This window comes from Nicotiana tabacum, chromosome 20 (genome assembly GCF_000715075.1).
Source record: "Nicotiana tabacum cultivar K326 chromosome 20, ASM71507v2, whole genome shotgun sequence".
NCBI classification, from domain to species: domain Eukaryota; kingdom Viridiplantae; phylum Streptophyta; class Magnoliopsida; order Solanales; family Solanaceae; genus Nicotiana; species Nicotiana tabacum.
In genome coordinates, this window is record NC_134099.1 from 63,718,665 (window position 1) to 63,738,839 (window position 20,175).

General features: G+C 38.0%; 1 protein-coding gene across 1 annotated transcript; it reads right to left on the reverse strand.

The window, feature by feature from the left end:
* Positions 1-1,902: 1,902 nt before the first annotated feature.
* On the reverse strand, positions 1,903-19,606 carry LOC107811552 (uncharacterized). The gene is made up of 6 exons (XM_075240683.1): positions 19,163-19,606; positions 18,785-19,011; positions 11,362-11,472; positions 10,302-10,457; positions 3,707-3,948; positions 1,903-2,295 (listed from the first exon to the last, which is right to left on the reverse strand). Exons 1-6 carry the CDS (start codon positions 19,459-19,461, stop codon positions 1,972-1,974), a joined length of 1,359 nt encoding a protein of 452 aa, XP_075096784.1. The 5' UTR covers positions 19,462-19,606; the 3' UTR covers positions 1,903-1,971.
* Between the last annotated feature and the right edge of the window lie 569 nt (positions 19,607-20,175).

A 20,175-nucleotide genomic window follows, 5' to 3' on the forward strand; every position in this document is an offset into this window, starting at 1 on the left:
AAGGCCATGATATCCGTAACCGATCGAATATCACGGCGGAGATCTCGGTATATATCGATGTGAGATAAGCAATCAGTTAATTAGGGAAATATTTTTACCTTTTATAGAGTTGTACCTAATATAGGACTCCCCTACTCTATAAAAGGAGTCTGATTACTTGTAGAGGATACTTTAACATGCATTTCAAAGCAGTATATTGTTAATTTCTTTCTTTAAGCTCTTGTTCTTCTGTATCTTGATATCGATCAAATTGCATCCAGTTCAAATGTGACTGACTTTCCAAGGCTATAACCGTTCAAGTTGTGCGGTTTGAATTTACTTTATCATTATTCGTTTCAATTGTAATTCTTATTTATCCCTTTGTGTCAATTTAATCTATGTATCCTTAAAACCATTTACAAATTCAATTGTTATCTGATTTTGAGGGTAAACAACATGTTTGTACATATTATATGTTCAACTAAATACTTCTTTGCGAGAACTATATTTATAAGGGAAAAAATAGAGATTTGTTTGCAAAATTAGCTATTGTACCTTTTGATTTAATTTTTGATAAATATCTATCATAGTTTTCAAGTACATGAAATGATAGTCTACTAATATTATACGGTAAAAATAGCACGGGTTAGCTAGTTTTCGGACTGATCATTTAAAAATAGCCAGCGTTTGCAAAGTCATTGAAAAATAGCCACTATTTTGCTGCAATACGGAATAATATACTGGAGAATGGAGCATCGGTGCTCCAATCTCTAGTATATTATGTTGGACCGATATATTATACTGGAACTCCAGTATATTATACTGGAACTCCAGTATATTATACTGGAGTATTTTTCTGGATTTTGAACAGTGTTTTCGTTCAGATTTATCTTTACATGAAAAATGACTAAATTTCGATTACTTTTGAAACTGTGACTATTTTTGAATGACTACTTGTAAATCTGGCTATTTTTGAATTTCTCCATTCTGAACTCCCCAAGCCTCCATCACGTTCAAAGTCCAAAACTTGTAGGAAAAAATATTTAAGGTTTGAAATTAACTAATACTAAAAGAATTTTCTAAATATAAATCCACTTTAACAAACACACTGTAGAGATAATTAGTATATATATTTTCATTAGGACTTCAATCATTCTCTTAGAATAAATAAAATATTCTGTCAAAAAAAAGTTAGTAAATAATTTGAGTTGAGGACTTCTGTGGAATAATATTTTTTCCGTTATTGAGTTTGCTAAGTAGAATCAATATCCATCATTTAAAGGAATTTAAATTACTTTTTAAACTTCTATTTTATAATTCAATAGATAATCCTCAATAATTTATATGTAATTTTTTAAAATCTATTACCCATCGAAATAGGGTGCACACGCAACGTGGGACTAGTGAATATGAAAAAAACAAAAAAATTGACACATTTCAACAACACTTGACAAGAAAAGGATAATACAAGGTAAAATCAACCATTCTTTAAAGTAGAATGGATGCACTTTATAGTTCTATTAAATAATAGATTCCATGGGAGGATCACAAATATTTCGATACATATTTTAAAGAACATCGTATATAAAATTTTAAAGATACTTATATGTCAATTTGGTTAGAATTGTTTTACTCAATTCCAAACCAAACAAAACCTAACCTAATTGAACAACCCGATATATGACAGGGAGACTGTTCCCTATATAAAGGCATAAATTCAGTTCTAATAAAACTTGAATTTAAATTTTAAAATCTAAGATGATTACTTTGAATAGCCTTTTTTTAGATCTATAAATCTAAACATTCTCTGAATAGTCGACCTATGTTCACAGAATAGAGTGGCTTTGTTATATCTTGAAGAGATTAGTCAGTAATAATTCCCTAAAAATATATATAAAAGCATAAGGTATGAAGCATGATATGTTTTGTTGTGCAGATGTTCCAAGTATAACTTTGATTGTTTATGATAACAGTTAAGTCTAGTATCCAAAATTACATGAATTTAAGGACGAGCTGCCCAAAAGCAATACCGAGAAAAGTAGCAATAGTAATACCAAAAATACCAGCAAGAATGCCAGGAACAACCAAAGAAATCCATCCTTTGGCAGTGGCCATACCACAAGCTGTTGTTGGGCCTCCTACGTTTGCATTTGATGCTATGAGCAATTGTTTCAGTTCAAATCGGAGCAGTTTCCCAACTCCGAGTATCACCGCCAGATGGACCCCAATCTGGACTAAAGCAAACAGGAAAATACTGGGTGCTGTATTGATAACGTTTAATATGCTCCCGTTGGCACCAATGAATGCAAAAAATACCTGTTACTCGATGAATGCAAAGAGAACTAAGTCAGACTAATCTTTGCCCCAAAAAAAAGAATACAGGAAAAAGGTTAGGGTTATACAAACATAGAGAAAGTTCTATTAGGACAGGGGCGGGCAGAGAAGCTCTTGTGGAGGGCAGGTGAAAACAATATTCTAAAAATTTAAGATCGGGCAGGACGGGGTGCAGGTCTGCTGCCAATGACTCTTTTCCCCCGAGTCTGCTGCCAGTTTTATATAATTGAAGATCGACTATTGTCCTTCCATTGTTCCTTATGATTTCCATCTGCTGGGAGATGACCAATTCTGAAACTTCTATTTCAGTACTGGCATTATTCTTGATATTTAAAGCATGATATTATTGGTTCAAAAAGATGTATCCATGTATTATTCTATATGTATCTGTCTCTGTTTCCAACATATTGGGTTCCTTGCACATCTGTTACAAATCTTGCTTAACTGGAAACTCAGTTAAATAGAGATAGATTTCACTCTATTGCCAAATATCCTTCTTAAATATATCTGCTACTGTCTTTTTCCTTGTTTTTTTTTCTTTAATTTCCCAATAATAAGATTGAAGATGAGAGTAAAACGATTTTCTGTTAGTTTCAATTACTTTCTTATTTCGTTATTCTCCGTCAATAACTTCTGCAAATGATAATTTCTTTTGGGAGTCACTCAAAATCAGTGTTTTAAAAGGCGCGGGCGCGAGGCGAGGTGTTTTACGTGATACGAGGCAAGCCTGGGGCACTAGACGTAAGCCCCACAATCTTTAATTTTTAATATTTTATAAATAAATATTAAAAGAAGGTAAAAGTACATAGAAATTGTAGAAATTTCAAGAAAAAAAATAGAATAAGTGGCAATGTATATAACACATTTTATCTTAGACGCTAATCAGACAACATTTCACTAAAAACTAATCAAAACTGCTTCATCTAATAAAAACTAATCAGACTTCAGGAAAAAATGGAGTAGAAAGTTTAAACTAACTTGAAAGAGCAAAGAAACTTAACAAGAAAGAAAAGTAAGGAAGTAATTTACAACATAAGCATTGAACCAGAGCCAGCAATGAAGGATGATGTGTTTTTGCTATGCACTTTGAAAATTGATTATTTTTACCTTTACCCGGTAGAAGACGAAGAGAGAATAAAAATTAGGGCTAAGGAAAAAAAATCTTTTGACTTTTAAGTTTGTTAACACTGAAGAATTTAATAACAAGCTGAATTTTGTGTTTTTGGGTATTACATTAAGGATTGTCTAGCAATTTTAATTCTAATTTAGCGTCTAAGCTTGCGTTCACAACAATTCAGCAGTGCAAGAACATCTCAAGTTTTAAAAAATAAGCAGTGAAAGACTGGCTATGTCAAACAGGCATTTTACATTCAGGTATACTGTGGGAACTTACCTGCATCAGAATCAATGCCATAGCCTCACCAGAAGGCGCAAGGTCAGCAAACTGCTTGGGAAATGAAGTTGCTAGAATGACAACAATGGCTGTAATAATGGGAAGGGTACCTCCTTGAATACCAAAATGCTTAGTCAAAAAGTCTCCAGCTTTGCATATGGCAAAGGACACAGCAAGAGCAGTAGCACTCTGCAGTACAGGTAGCGTGTTGCCAGATTCTGACTTCCCATCGATCTTGTCATCTGAAAGGAGTTTCAACTTCTGTTAGAGATTTTCATCTTTAGCTATATCATTTACACATTGTCTTTTCTTTTGTGGGAAAAAATCAGAATAATTCAGATTCCAAAATTGGCAATCACAGGAATTCAACGTCCTATGAGGGATCTTATCATACCCCAACTACTGGAGATCTACTAAGTGGTCTTACAATTACATTGATAATCCAATATATGATACAAAATGAAACAAATGAAGACAAAAGACGAAAACAAAAGCAAGCATAATTTCTGGCTCTAATGCTTGTCATGGGAAACCAAGTTGGTTTCTTGATAAGAACCCTCCTACAGAAAGAGCACTTTTAGGTTAACAAACAAGTCAGAAAAGAAAGCATCTGATGTAGCTCCTCTTGTTGAACTATAGCTATTCAGGTGCTCATTTAGACAATGTAGATCCCTCTCGTTTTTGGAGGCCCTTTCGTATGATTTCTTTAGTATTAAGTCATTGTAAACCTTTTTGTCCTCTCTCAAAGATACCGATAAGACAAAGGAGATTCGGCAGCTAAACCAAAAGCTGAGGTATTTCAGATAAATAATTAAATCATTCTACTACTTGGAAAGAGATGGAAATCTCAACATAACCATACATCAAGAGTTTCTAAATTTCTAATTTGAGTTTTCCATTCTGAAGATTCAAAAAGAGTTCCTCATATTTTATATTTCACCTATGTTGCTCGGACCATTGTAATTCTTGCTGCACCTGTGTCTATCCAACATGGGTGCAGGTATGGGTGTGGGATGCACACCGGATTTTGTCAACCTAATTTGGGTGATTTGACTACACCTATAGCCAAGAAGTAAATGTTGATTGGGTATTTGATTGATTTTGGGTTTATGTCATACATCGGACAAAGTACTACAACACTTTGCTATATACACATAACTTATGAATAATATATTAAGTGTTAACTCATAATATAATGTTTTTTGAATTGATAACTTTTGTATATATTAATATCATCAGTACATAGGTTGTACTGAAAACCAGATTTACAAGTAGGTGGTAAGTAGATGTGCTGGTGTGCAACCTAGCAAGATCCTAGTATGTCTACGATTGTCAATGTATCTTCTGTGTAAATCTGTTTACACCAAAAACAGAAAAGAAGAATACAATTGAGTTTGATCTTCTGTACTGGGTTGCTTCTATCTTCAAAACATCTAGCATTCCTTTCCCTCCAAACTGTCCACCAGATACAAGCCGGGACAGTCCTCCATCTATCTCTGTTAGTTGCTTCAGCACCAGCTTCTTCCCAATTATAAAGAACTTCATTAATCCTGCATGGCATTGTCCATGAAATACCCCTAAGACTAATAAAGATTTTCCATAGTTGGTCTGTTATTTTGCAATGTAGAAATAAATGGCTAACAGTCTCAGCGTTTTCCCCACATAGGAAACATCTTGAACACAAAGAAATTCCTCTTTTTATGAGATTATCCTGGGTTAATACAGCCTCCTTTGCTAGTAGCCAAGAGAAACATGCTACCTTATATGGAATCTTTGTTTTCCATATATGCTTCCATGGCCAAGCATCTATCCGAAGATCATTTTGATTCAAAATCTTATATGCATCCTTTACCTGATAGACCCTTATGTTGTGCCTCTGCCACCAAAGTGAATCCACCCCTTCCTGTAATCCTTTAAATGCTTCTAGCTCTTTGTAGAGGCCAGCTAATCTTGTTATCTCCCAATCATTCAGCTGTCTTCTAAGAGTGAGTTCCCATCCCTGATAACTCCACATATCAGCTATTGTCCTATGCTGGTTTTGTGCCAAACCAAACATATCGGTGTATCTTTCCTTTAGGCTTCCATGTCCCAACCAATTGTCATTCCAGAATGATGTGTTCCTTCCGTTGTTCACCCTTATGGAAGAGTGAATCTTCATTATAGGCCAAAGTTCTCTGATGGATTTCCACACACTAACTCCATATGATGTGCTGACTTTGTTTGACACCCAGTTATTTTCCTCACCGTACTTAGCTTTGATCACTTTGCTCCATAAAGTTTGAGGTTCTTGAGAATATTTCCATAGCCATTTCATTCTAAGACCCTTGCTTTGATTCTTCAAATTTCTTATTCCTAAACCACCTTGTTTTTTGGCCATTAGGAGGGTTTTCCATTTAACTAAATGAAAGACCTTTTTCTCCTTATTCCCTTGCCAAAGGAAAGATCTTCGGAGTTTGTCCAGTTTGTCCAGTCTCTGTATGATTCCGGCAGGAATTGGGAACAAAGACATCATGTAAGTAGGAAGTGAGTCTAATACTAAGTTGATTAAAACTAGCCTGCCCCCGATTGATAGGTATTGCGATTTCCATCTTGACAGCTTCTTCTCACACTTTTCAATGACTGAATTCCAGATCTCTTTGGATTTGGATCTTGCACCAAGAGGCATCCCAAGGTATACAGTTGGTAGGGACCCTACTTCTCCTCCCATTATCTGTGTCAGTTGCTCCATGTTATTAACTTCATTAATGGGATAAATATGGCTCTTTCTACAGTTGATGTGTAGTCCCGAAATTCCCTCAAATAAGACCAAGATGATCCTTAGAAACCTAAGTTGCTCCTCTTCATCGTCACAGAAGACTAGATACCATCAACATATTGAAGATATGTGATCTCTACACTGTTTGCCCCATTCCTGTGAACCTCGAAACCTTTAACCCATCCATTGACTTTGGCTAATCATGTTGTTTGGTCCTTCCATGGCTATAATGAATAGAAAGGGAGATAAAGGATCACCTTGTCTTAGACCTCTGTGTGCATGGAAGAAACCTTCAGGAGATCCATTTATAACAACGAAGAATGTAACAGTAGATATGCAAAATTTCATCCAACTGATCCATTCCTACCCAAAACCCATTTGTTCTAACAATTTCAGTAGAAAGCTCCAGTTGACATGATCATAAGCCTTCTCAATATCTAGTTTGCATAGGATTCCGGGTTCTTTCTTTTTGATTCTTGAATCCACAGCTTCATTAGCAATCAACACTGCATCTATTATTTGTCTTCCTTTGATGAAAGCCATTTGTTGAGCATCTACTAGTTTTCCTACCACTCTCTTAAGTTTTTCAGTCAAGACTTTTGAGAGCAGTTTGTAGAAACTCCCTATCAGACTTATTGACCTGAAATCTCTCAATTCTTTCGCACCTGTCTCCTTTGGAATCAAGGCTATGTATGTTGCATTGAAGCTTTTCTCAAACATCTCCTGGGAATGGAAGTTGTTGAAGGCCTCCATGATGTCGTGCTTCAAAATATCCCAGCACTTAATGAAAAAACCCATTGTGTATCCATCTGGACTTGGGGCCTTGTCAGTTGCACACATCATCAGACAGCTCAGGACTTCTTGTTCCTCAAATTTACTCTGTAAAGACTCCTCTGATTCAAAGATTTTTGGACTGTTTTCGAAATTAACTGTCGGTCTCCACTCTTCAGGTTCTGTGTATAACCGCTTGTAGAATTCAATGATCACATTCTTTATTCTGTCTGGCTCCTCAACTGCTTCATCTTGAATCATTAGTTGATCAATATTGTTGTTTCTCTTATGTGCATTGGCAGTACAATGGAAAAACATTGTATTCCTATCCCCTTCTTTGAGCCACAGAGCTCTTGATTTCTGTCTCCATGCACTCTCTTCGTTATTGAGATGATCCTCGAACTCCATGAGGGTAGCTGCCTTCCGCACTGATTCCTCCTCTGTCAGAGCTCTTAATTGTTTTGTTGCCTCAAAACCTGCCAATTGACTCAGCAATTTTGATTTTTGCAATCCCAGATTTCCTTTACAACTTCTGCTCCATTCTTTTAGCTTGGCTTTGAGAGCTTTTAATTTGCAAGCTAAAATATAGTCTGGTCTTCCTGAAAATTCAAAAGATGTCCACCAGTTTCTAATTCTGTCATCAAAACCTTCCACGTTCAGCCAACAATTTTCAAACTTAAAGTACAATTTAGCTTGTTCTCAGGCATCACAGCATAGAGCCACTGGTGAATGGTCAGAAATCAGCCTTTGTTGGAGAGTTTGCTTGATATTTCTGAAGCTTTCATCCCATTCTTCTGAAATGAGAAATCTATCAATTCTAGATGCGGTTGTATGATTAACCCCTTTGAACCAAGTATAGTAGCCTCCTTCGAGTTGAAGATCTATCAACTCCATGTCTTCTATAAAATCCGAGAATTCCACCATCTCTCTGGACCTCCTCGAGCATTCCCGTTTTTTAGAAGGGTACCTTGTGACGTTAAAATCACCACAAACTACCTAAGGACCTTCCATCAATCCTCTCACTGCACCAATTTCTCTCCATATTGTTCTTCTTTCTATTCTGCAATTTGGAGCATACACTCCTGTTATATGACATTGAAAATTCTGTAAAAGAGCCTCGAGCTTGCATGTCAAAGTGTATGCACCAATCTGTAACACCTCCCCTTTCCATACTCTGCAATCCCATAGTAACAAAATCTCCCCTCTCGTGCCGCTAGCTTCTAAACATGCGTACCTCACCCATCTCCCACCCCAAATTTGATTGACTATTTCCTTGATATCCCCCTCCACTTTTGTCTCTTGCATACAGATAATGTCTGCCTTCCAATTCAGCACTTGACTTTTTATGATCTCCCTTTTCTTCTTGTCATTTAATCCCCTACCATTCCATGAAATTAAATTGATCTTCATATTGCAATAATAGATCTCTTCCCCTACTCCTTTTCCCATCACTCTTGAATTTGACATCAAAGGAGGTTAATCCTTTTAATTCCAGTGAGCCTTTGAACCTTTGTTTCTTCACCTCCATCTCTGTCTCCACTCTTCTAACTTGTCTGCAACTGTCAATTTGTATTAGTAACTCCAATGCTTCTTCTTCGTGGCCTTGAAAATCTACTCCAAACATTTTCCCCAATTTGATCATATTTTGATGGACCCACAGTGTTGCATCCATCTCTTTATCCATTACTGGATTGTGTTGTTGTACTGATATAGGAGTAACCTCCTCGATTTCCCAATCTTGGATAGAGTTGAAGTGCTTTAGCTGTTGTTGGTGCTCCAATGCATTTTCAACTTGATCTTCCCCCATCTTTTTGTTTATGGTATGCTCCCCTGCCTTCTGTCCCAGTATTCCTATCTCCGCTTCACCTTCTGGCTGATCGCAACTCATATGTGTTGCCTGTGGCATAATTTCAAGGTTTGCAATGGGAATTGGATCCCCTGGATTGGATTCTTTGACTTTCAAGTAAAAGGTGCACCCCAGTTCCTCAATATAAGGCTTCAGCCTAATTTCTTTAGTGGCCTCACACGCGAGATCATTAAAAATGACTTGTGCAGCGAAATCAGACTCATATGATTTCAACTCATTATTCGCGGCATTAATGCTCAGATTTGTCGAACTTGGACCTTGCGTATATTGCACCCGTGCCTTTCCCTTATTATTATTTCGCAATATGGTGCATCCCACTTGGTCGCCCATGTTTCTCTCTGCTCCAAAGTTATGTGTGTTTTCCGACGACTTCAGCTCAAATCTTGCCTGTTTTTCAGCCCAAATTGGAATGAAAAATTTGATCCTCTCCCTTTCAATCCCAATCTCATTAGGAATCTTTCTGCCATCACGAACAATTTGAATTCTAGCCCACTTAAGGTGATTTTTTAGATCAGTTTCTTCTTCAGTAGCTATCCATCCCCCACAAAGACCTCTTATTTCTTTGAAGATCTTTTGTGACCACAAATGTAAGGGAATTCCCATGGCTCTCCAACATTTTCCACAATTTGAGAGTTTGGAATGCATCTAGCAGTGTAGTTCCACCATTCCAGATGAAGCTTGAACTTTTTCCATCTCCAATCTCCTTGCAGAATTTGCTCAGCCATGTATCTGTTCGGAAAACTTATATATGTCTACTCGATGTATCTTAACACTCGTACCTATACTCCAACCATATCCCTGAATCCTAAGATAAAAAATACTACTCTTTTATCAATTTATATTTATATAATAGTTATTTTTAATTTAACTTAATTAACAATATTGGATTTAGATCGCCTTAATCAAAATATAGGTTATTTTTCAATAATCTTGAATAACAAATTGTCATATATATTATTTTTTATATATTTATTAGCCGTATCCAAGCTCTCGTATCCGCACTTAGATCCAAATCCCCGGATCCTAAAATTTATGTGATGCATAATCCGACCCCTAGATCCGCACCCGTATCAGATACCCGCACCCGAGTATGAGGAATATAGAATTTCACTACTTTAAAACAGATGGAACAGCATTTAGCAAGCACTAATTAACAGGTAAGGAACCATGGAATATTTCATCATTTGCAGCTATCTACATACCAGTGGCTGAAGGAGTAGCCTCAGCAGGTATTTTGGAAGCCAATGCAAATAATGTTGTGAAGTATACTGCACAAATAAGATTATCAGCAGCCAATCCAGCAGTGACAACTGAAGGTGATGTCTCCAGAGCTTCGGAAATAGCCACATAATTGACAGCTGCAAGAGAGTCAGCAGTCTTTTCATCCGTGATAAAATGAATTAACAAAATCTCATCTGTGATAACTCAGCATGCAACATGATAGTTCAGTAAATTACTGTCTTCCAAGGCAAAACAAGAGTTCCCTCACAATTACAGGTTCAGACATCATTAAAAGCTGCCAAGTTTAAAAACCAAGTTTTGATATACTTCCCATAGTTTCGTTATTTTGAATATTATGAAAAGGTTGCCAAAGAGTAAATTTCATGGTGGAAAAGGAATTTTATTTTACATGGAAACATTTAGTCTTTGTTGTTAAAGAGACAGCACGATTTTCTAGGAAGTCTTTAATGATAAAGTGATCAGAATATAATCTCAAACAAGGGAGACAAGGTACCTGAAATTTGAAATGGAGAACCACTTCTGAATCCACATATAAAGATCCAAAGTTGAAACTGAAATCATCTTTAAATGGTACAATGTTCCCAACTTAGTTTCTGAACCAAACTAACGCTTAAAAAGTTAAATGTATTTGATTCTACTTCAGACCACAAGAAATGTCACAGTTAACATAACCTTCCAGGTGTATTATTGGGAAAGATATTGATCATGATCAATATGACTATTAGAACTACCAGACTATCAAGCAGGTTTTAAGTGTTAACTTCCCTAACCTTCTTTACAAAAGAGGATTTAAAACTGGCATCCATGCCATTAACCGACCATTTCTAGCAATGGGACTCAATTGGTTGTTTTTCAACTCATTGGGTTTGCAGGAAGTTCATTATCAAGGATAGTGCATTTTGCCATGAATGTTAGTCGGAAAAACAATCAACAAGGCAGGTTGGAAAATACAGATGCAGAAGGATGATCCTACGGCAAAATTGTACAAGTCCACAAGAAAACAAGTGTCCATCAAATTACCTCCACCTATGTGTCTTCCCATAAGAGCAGCAGCTATCTTCCACCCATCTTGACCAAGTGATCGCATCGGAACCATCCAAAAGGCCACCACAGTCCCGATAGTAGTTGCAACTGCAAAGAATAAGAGGAAAATAACTGATTAAAAAGACAAAAAGAACTCAGAGCTCTCATGGAGAGAAAATATATGAAGTAAAAAAGCACAGACTTGCTTAACACTCTGATAATGTAAGGGCAATGAAGCATGGAAGTGAACATGGGACACACACACAAAATCCAACACTAAGGGTGACCTGACATATCTTTTAAGAAAAAGGACATGACATGATCAGGACAATTTTAAGAAAAATGTTGTTTTTCCTTTTTTTACCGAGAAATCCCTGAGGGCCATCATAGTTCGAAATTCAGTCGATAATGAGCTCGCCTCTCTACCTTTCTCCACTTAATACCAAGCTTTTGTCTACGACAGCTTTCTAACCCGTGGTGTGAACCTAACTCACACATCATGTGATACGCCTTATCACTAAACCAAAGCCCGGGGCAATATTGTTTTTCCCTTAATTATACGTATAAACACAAACTCCTAGCTCTAACTATTTCATTTGATAATAAGTAATAACAATATAAAACAACTTGGAAAAAAAAATAGAGGTCTGGAAAAAAATAGCCACTTGATCACGGTTGAGTTTCACTCATGCTTTGAGCACAAAGAATTTAATGCTAACACTCCTTCCACATGGGCTCGCCTCTCTACCTTTCTCCACTTAATACCAAGTTTTTGTTTACGGCAGCTTTCAAACCCGTGGTGTGAACCTAACTCACACATAATGTGATACGCCTTATCACTAAACCAAAGCCCGGGGCAATACTGTTTGTTAGCGGAAACGTAAAAGAAAGAACACAAGATTTAACGTGGTTCGGATCAAAATAATCCTACGTCCACCAGAGAACAATTGCCCTTTTAATATTAACAAAGGAAGGGGAGATTTCCCAATTACACTTAAGAGAATTTCTCTCTTAACTCTCTACTCACTACAATGTATTGTATTATTTTGGGATGATTTCTACAAGTGAAGGAGTGCATCTATTTATAGAGGTAAAGACCTCCTCTTGATGTCATTGGTGACATCAAACTACCTCCTCTTGATGTCATGGGTGACATCTATTTATAGAGGTAAAGACCTCCTCTTGATGTCATTGGTGACATCAAACTACCTCCTCTTGATGTCATGGGTGACATCAAAGGAGGAAGCTTCCTCCTAGCATCCACACCAACTCTTTCCAACAACTCTTCCAATTGGCATGCCATTGTTAACTAAACATAAACCAACATTTTCAATCTCCACCTTGGTTTGCGTTTCGAGCGTGTGAACAACTCTGGCCAAAACTTCTAAGCTTACTGGGCAACCCCGTTGTAAGAAACAAGAAGAATCAAACCATTGTTGAACATACCACCTCCACCTAGCAACTGTTCTCTTCGGAGTTGCATCAGTTGATGCACACCCCCGCCAAGTCCTTGCAGTGTGCAAACTTAGCGAGCGGGACTATCTTGGTCAACATGTCTGCAGCATTATCGTTTGTGATAACCTTCACGACCTTGATAGTTCCCTCATCAATAACATCTCGAATAAAATGAAATCTGACATCAATGTGTTTAGTGCGCTCATGAAATCTCTGATTTTTCATTAGATGAATAGCACTCTGACTATCACATCTAAGAGTTGATTCCAGCTGAACCAAACTCAATTCCGCTACTAAACTTTTCAACCAGATAGCTTCCTTTACCGCCTCCGCTGCTGCCATGTATTCTGCTTCTGTCGTAGACAAAGCGACAATCGACTGCAAAGTCGACTTCCAACTGACGGCACTGCCAACGAGGGTAAAGATGTATCCAGTTGTGGACCTTCTTCTGTCAAGATCTCCTGCATAGTCAGAATCCACATAACCGAGAATTGAAATACCTGTACCACTTTTTCGAAAGGTAAGACCAACACCAGAAGCTCCTTTGAGATATCTCAATATCCACTTGACAGCTTCCCAATGCCTCTTTCCTGGGTTGGACATGTATCTACTTACCACACTTACAGATTGAGCAATATCTGGACGTGTGCATACCATAGCATACATAATACTACCAACTACACTGGCATAAGGAATCTTTGACATATGCTCCACCTCATCCTCAGACTGAGGCATTTGTGACTCTGAAAGTTTAAAATGAGGAGCTAATGGTGTACTTACAGGCTTGCACGTTTGCATATTGAATCTCTCGAGAACCCTTTCAATATACCTCTTCTGAGAAAGATGTACAACATCGTCTTCTCTTGAAATCTCCATACCAAGGATTTTCTTTGCAGCTCCTAAATCCTTCATGTCAAATTCCTTACTCAATAGTTTCTTCAAAGCATTTATCTCTGTAATGTTGTTAGCAGCAATAAGCATATCATCAACATACAACAGTAAATAAATCATTGAGTTACCAGACATCTTCTTGTGATACACACAACTATCAAATGCACTCCTTGAGAATTCATGTGTAGTCATGAATGCATCAAACCTCTTGTACCACTGTCTAAGGGATTGCTTCAAACCATACAAAGACTTCTTTAGTTGGCATACGTGATCTTCTTTTCCCTCAGCTAGGAAACCTTCAGGTTGATCCATATAGATTGTCTCTTCTAGATCACCGTGTAAGAAAGCAGTTTTGACATCAAGCTGTTGAAGCTCCAAGTCAAATTGTGCAACCAATGCTAGTAGCACGCGAATTGAGCTATGCTTCACGACCGGAGAGAAAATCTCATTGTAGTCAATTCCCTCCTTTTGGCTGAAACCTTTTGCAACCAATCTCGCCTTGAACCTAGCATCTTCCACTTCAGGAATTCCCTCTTTCTTTCGGTAGACCCACTTGCATCCAACTGTCCTCTTCCCCTTTTGTCTTTTCACTAAGACCCATGTCTGATTCTTGTGAAGAGACTCCATCTCTTCAGTCATGGCTAACCGCCATTGTGCGGCATCCTTGCAAGAAGTTGCTTCAATATACGAGGAGGGCTCCAGATCTTTAATCTCTTCTTGTGCAGCTACGAACGCATATGCAATCAAGTTTGCTTGATTTATAAGGCGTTCCGGTTCTCGTGTCTGCCTCTTCTCCCTCCCCTTCGCAATTGTGTATGGTTCATTGACAGCAAGTTCTTCAACGCCTACATCTTCTGACTCATCTTTAACCTGAGTCTCTTGATCCTTTTCCTTGGCAAGCTCCACCGGAAGCTCCACCTGCTCGTTGTTCTTGTTTCCCGAAAACTCCACGGAAACTTTACGGGGATCAAGTATAGAGGATTCATCGAAGGTGACATCTCTACTAACTATAAATTTGAGTAAAGACAAACACCAAAGTTTGTACCCTTTTACTCCATCCACATACCCTACGAATATGGCCGTCTTAGCCCTTGGTTCAAGCTTTCCTTCATTAACGTGATAATAAGCTGGACACCCAAATACTCGTAAGTATGAATAGTTAGAGGGTTCACTTGACCATACCTCATTCGGAGTCTTAAAGTCAATTGCCGATGCTGGAGATCGATTGACAATATGAGCAGCAGTGTGAACTGCTTCAGCCCAAAATACTTTGGACATTTTGGCTTGTAGGAGCATACAACGAGCCTTTTCAAGAAGAGTTCTGTTCATTCTCTCGGCAACTCCATTCTGCTGTGGGGTATGCCTGATAGTCCTATGTCTTGAGATCCCATGAACCTTGCAGAATTCATTAAACTCTTCATTGCAAAACTCCAAGCCATTGTCTGTGCGAAGATACTTGATTTTCCACTCCATTTGATTTTCAATCAAAATCTTCCACTCTTTAAATGCTTCAAAAGCATCACTTTTTGCCTTCAAAAAATACACCCAAACCTTTCGTGAGAAATCATCAATAAAAATGAGAAGATACCTCTTTCCGCCCTTCGATGGAAGTTTAGAAGGACCCCATAAATCTGAATGGATGTAGTCTAGCACTCCTCTTGTCTTGTGTTTGCCAGTGCTGAAGCTGACCTTCTTCTGCTTCCCTAGAATGCAGTGCTCACAGAAGTCAAGCGTGTTGATCTTCTCACCTTCCAAAAGTTTACGATTGCTCAACATCTCCAGCCCACGTGCGCTCATATGACCCAGTCTCATGTGTCATAGTCTTGCCTTGTCATCATTAGATAACTACACTGTAGATGCATTTGCAGAGCCAACAATGGTGCTTCCGGCCAATGTGTAAAGGCCGTTCTCCAGCTTGCCTTTCAGCATGACTAAAGAACCTTTAGTCACCTTCATAGTTCCTGCTTCGCTCATGTACCTGTAGCCTTGTTCATCCAGAGTACCCAAGGAGATCAAATTCTTCTTCAAATCAGGAACATGACGGACTTGTGTAATAGTCCTCACGATTCCATCATGGCAGCGAACCCGAACTGAGCCAATGCCAACTATTGCACAAGTTGCATTATTGCCCATTACTACGGTTCCTCCACTTTTCTCGTAGCTGCTAAACCAGTCTTTTCGGAACGTCATATGCAGAGTACAAGCAGAGTCTAACACCCATTTGTTTTCATAACTGTTATTATTATTACACGATGTTGTTAGTACATAATCATTATCAAAATCATGTACCTGTTCAACTGTGGATGCACTCGCCTTTTCCTTGGACTTTGACATTGGGCAGTCTCGTTCAAAGTGCCCCTTCTTGCCACAACGCCAACACTCTGTATTCTTCTTATTCACACGAGACTTTGATCTGTGCTTTGATTTGCTTTTTCCCTGTTGGCTAGTCCGGCCTCTCACAAAGAGCCCACTTGCCTGGTCATCTCTATCTCCTTCAATGTGCCTCCGCACATCACTAGAGTTAAGTGCCTGTCGCACTTGCTCAAGCTTGATAGGCTCCTTGCTATACATCATTGAATTCTCAATATCACGATATCCTGAAGTCAATGAAAATAGCAAAGCACATGCAAGCGTCTCCTCCTCCCTTTTAATTCCTGCAATCTGTAAGTCCATGACAAGTTTATTAAATGCATCTAAATGATCTTGTAACGAAGTACCTGACCCCATCTTAAATGTGTGAAGATGCCGTTGTAACAACATTCTTGTTGTCACTGATCGGACAACTGTTTGGCCGTCTCTTCGGTACCCGTACTCACTTCACAAAGCACGTTAGGTGCAAGGGATAGTTGGATTGCACTCAATGCATCCCCTTCAATCTTCTCCTTGTCGGGAGCTGATATATCCGTAGGATACTTTCCGTCAATAGCATGGATTGAACCTTCCCTCCGCAGTAACGCCATCATCTGGATCTTCCAGATATTGAAGTTGTTGCGTTCATTGAATCTATCAATTTCAAACTTCATGGAACTCATATTTGCTTGTTCTTTCTCCTTGGATCGTTAAAGAATCCTGTCGCTCTGATACCAATTGTTAGCGGAAACGTAAAAGAAAGAACACAAGATTTAACGTGGTTCGGATCAAAATAATCCTACGTCTACCAGAGAACAATTGCCCTTTTAATATTAACAAAGGAAGGGGAGATTTCCCAATTACACTTAAGAGAATTTCTCTCTTAACTCTCTACTCACTACAATGTATTGTATTATTTTGGGATGATTTCTACAAGTGAAGGAGTGCATCTATTTATAGAGGTAAAGACCTCCTCTTGATGTCATTGGTGACATCAAACTACCTCCTCTTGATGTCATGGGTGACATCAAAGGAGGAAACTTCCTCCTAGCATCCACACCAACTCTTTCCAACAACTCTTCCAATTGGCATGTCATTGTTAACTAAACATAAACCAACATTTTCACTGTTTTTCCCTTAATTATATGTATAAACACAAACTCCTAGCTCTAACTATTTCATTTGATAATAAGTAATAACAATATAAAACAACTTGGAAACAAAATAGAGGTCCGGAAAAAAAAAGCCACTTGATCACGTTTGAGTTTCACTCATGCTTTGAGCGCAAAGAATTTAATGCTAACACTCCTTCCACATGGGCTCGCCTCTCTACTGATAGCTAAATTGATGTGTCTGTACTTCTCAACATTCAGACAATACAACAACTAGTACTACTATGCACGAACCCAACTTACCCAAGCAAGTTGGGGTTAGCTATATAACCTCAATGACCATGTCGCTCTAATTAATCTCATCATAGACCTATATTATACAATAATAAGTAATACCAATAAAGTACTAGAAGTTCTCTACATTTTTTATTGACATATGATTAAAAGACTCTAAAAAACATAAAACCTGAAGTACATGTACTAACATGACTAAAACCTAATGTCAACTAAAAGAAATCGACCTATGCAGGTCTTTTTCTTCCCGTATGCCCTATTTTTCGCTAGGTTTACGTGAATTGCAAAAGATTGCAAGTCCTTCAAGACAACTTATGTGATTTTAAGTCTACCTCATCCCCTTATAATACATTTACTCACTATGCCATCATATTTATAGATCGGTGCATCTGGTCGTCGACACAGGACTTGAACAATCTATCTCAAGTGGCGTTCCCTCATTTTATCCTCAATGTGTGCTACTTGCACCTGCTGTTGAACGTGGTTATTCTAATCTTGTGTGACTGCAATCCATCTTAACATGCGCACCTCAACGACATTTATAATATGGATATGTTGGACTTTAGAGCTCATGACCCAATACTACCTGGTTTTGGGAGTTGGTATTATGCATCGCTGTTTTGGCTTATGTTGATTACTATTTCCACTATTTATGATAATTCAGGCTTATTATATCATGCTTTGATGATAGGATGTTATTAGTGTGATTGGCTTACTTAGTCTCGGAGGTTAGGTGTCATCCCGACCTTTGGTTTATTTGGATTGTGACAATTATCTAACCAATATGATAATTAACCAGACACAACTAACTCTAGTTATACTAACTAACTCAGGTTACACCTCCTTCAATAGAAAATATAAGGTAAAGAAGTTGAAATATATCCTGTTAGCTTCCACCCTATGCATAAGTCTTGTTCTGGTGCTCTATTCTCACATAGCAATTGAAAGAAAGAACAAACCAGTCTATGAACTTTAGCCAAAGCCATTGCCTGCTAAGGCCAAACAACAAACCCAGTGAATTCCCACAAGTGGGGCAGCTAAGGTCATTATGTACATTACCCGATGAACAAATACAAACATAGCTAATGGGCCTCTAATCATCAAATTAAAGAAATATGGGTCATACTAAACCTAACTGTAGAGCACGGAAGACTTCAACGACATAGTAATAATTTTAGCACTCCCAAAGATAAAAACTTGAACTGGTCATCCCAAGCATTGCGGCGCAGAAAATCATCATTTTGCATGATTACACCTGCCGTAAATGTGTCACAAATTCATTTAGCAAAAAAGAAAAGAAATCGAGAACCCCACTCTACCTGATCCAAGCAAAAACGACAAGAGCAGTGTTCCAGTGGACTGTAGTACGCGACGCATATCCGCTCTGAACAACAGCAAGGGAACAGCAAGTGGAAGCAAGAATCCTGTTACAATTTTATATGCAGGCGCTTCACAAGCTATAATGCCCAAGTTACTTGCTGCAAGACCAACCAGTGTACTTACTAGTGCACCACTTAGTGCACCCCCAAACTTGGTCTTCTCCGACCTTCAATTTTATAAACCAAATATCAACAAACTGTGTAACATAAAATCTTGACACCTCAACTTATTCGCCCAATGATTCTATATACAAAAATTAAATTAAGTAACAAATAACATACACACGCATGGCCCATGGGATGGGAGAAAAACATTACCAAATGCCAAAAGCGCCGGTAGCGAAGAGAGCGGTCCAGGTGCCCCATTGATCTTGTGGTGAAATGATGGGAAAATTCAATTGGGATCTGATAGTAGTAACAGAGCGGTTCAACTTCCTCGAGCTCTTGGGGAAATCCAGCGGTATGTATTTGTCAATGTTCGACAATAACTTCGGATGTTGAAGTATTGTATTAGCTGAATTAATTGCTGAGGCCGCTGGGACATTTTGGCGGCGAGGAGAACACGATGCCGGCGGTGGAATGTGCAAATTGTGTAGAAACCAAAGCTTTGACGCCATTTACATGCTCTCCGTGGTTAGATGCAATTGGACAGTGGGATTGTCTTCCACATAGGCTGCCAAACCACCAACTTAATAAAAGTGGCAATTATAAAATTGAACACACTAATTAAAAAAGTCTGCTGGATGGCAGGTGAGTGCACACTTATCCACTAATAGAGAAATGTATTTACTTTTAAGGCACTATTTAAAATATTTTTAGTTTTTAGCTACTATTTTAATAAATTTTACTCGCCTGGACGAAAATACCCTTCTGCTCGTAAAGTTGAGTATCAATAGCCTGTTTGGCCAAGTCTTTTTTGGGCCAAAAGTGTTTTTTTTTGCCAAAAATTGAGGTGTTTGGCTAAGCTTTTGGAAGGAAAAAAAGTGCTTTTGAGGAGAAGCAGAAGCAGTTTTGGAAAAGCAGAAAAAAGTAGCTTATCTCCGAAAGCACTTTTGAGAAAAATACACTTAGAAGCAGTTTTCAAAAGCTTGGCCAAACACTAATTACTGCTCAAAAGTGCTTTTCAAATTAATTAGCCAAACACAAACTACTTCTTACCAAAAACACTTTTTTTAAAAGTATTTTTGAGAAAAACACTTCTCAAAATAAGCTGATTTTAGAAGTTTGGCCAAACGGGCTACAAGTATCCTTAACTTATGAGCTTGTTACCGTAAGTGACTAGCTGTCCTTAATTTATGAGCTTGTAAGTCTAAGTTTATGACTACTTATCC

What these genes read in the sequence shown, in the direction of transcription:
- LOC107811552 (XM_075240683.1), bottom strand. Translation starts at nt 19,461, where the DNA reads ATGGCGTCAAAGCTTTGGTTTCTACACAATTTGCACATTCCACCGCCG. An exon ending in GGCTACTCCTTCAGCCACTG is followed by an intron (nt 3,949 to 10,301) that starts GTATGTAGATAG and finishes AACTCCTTTCAG; the next exon opens with ATGACAAGATCGATGGGAAG. An exon ending in TGGCATTGATTCTGATGCAG is followed by an intron (nt 2,296 to 3,706) that starts GTAAGTTCCCAC and finishes ATCGAGTAACAG; the next exon opens with GTATTTTTTGCATTCATTGG.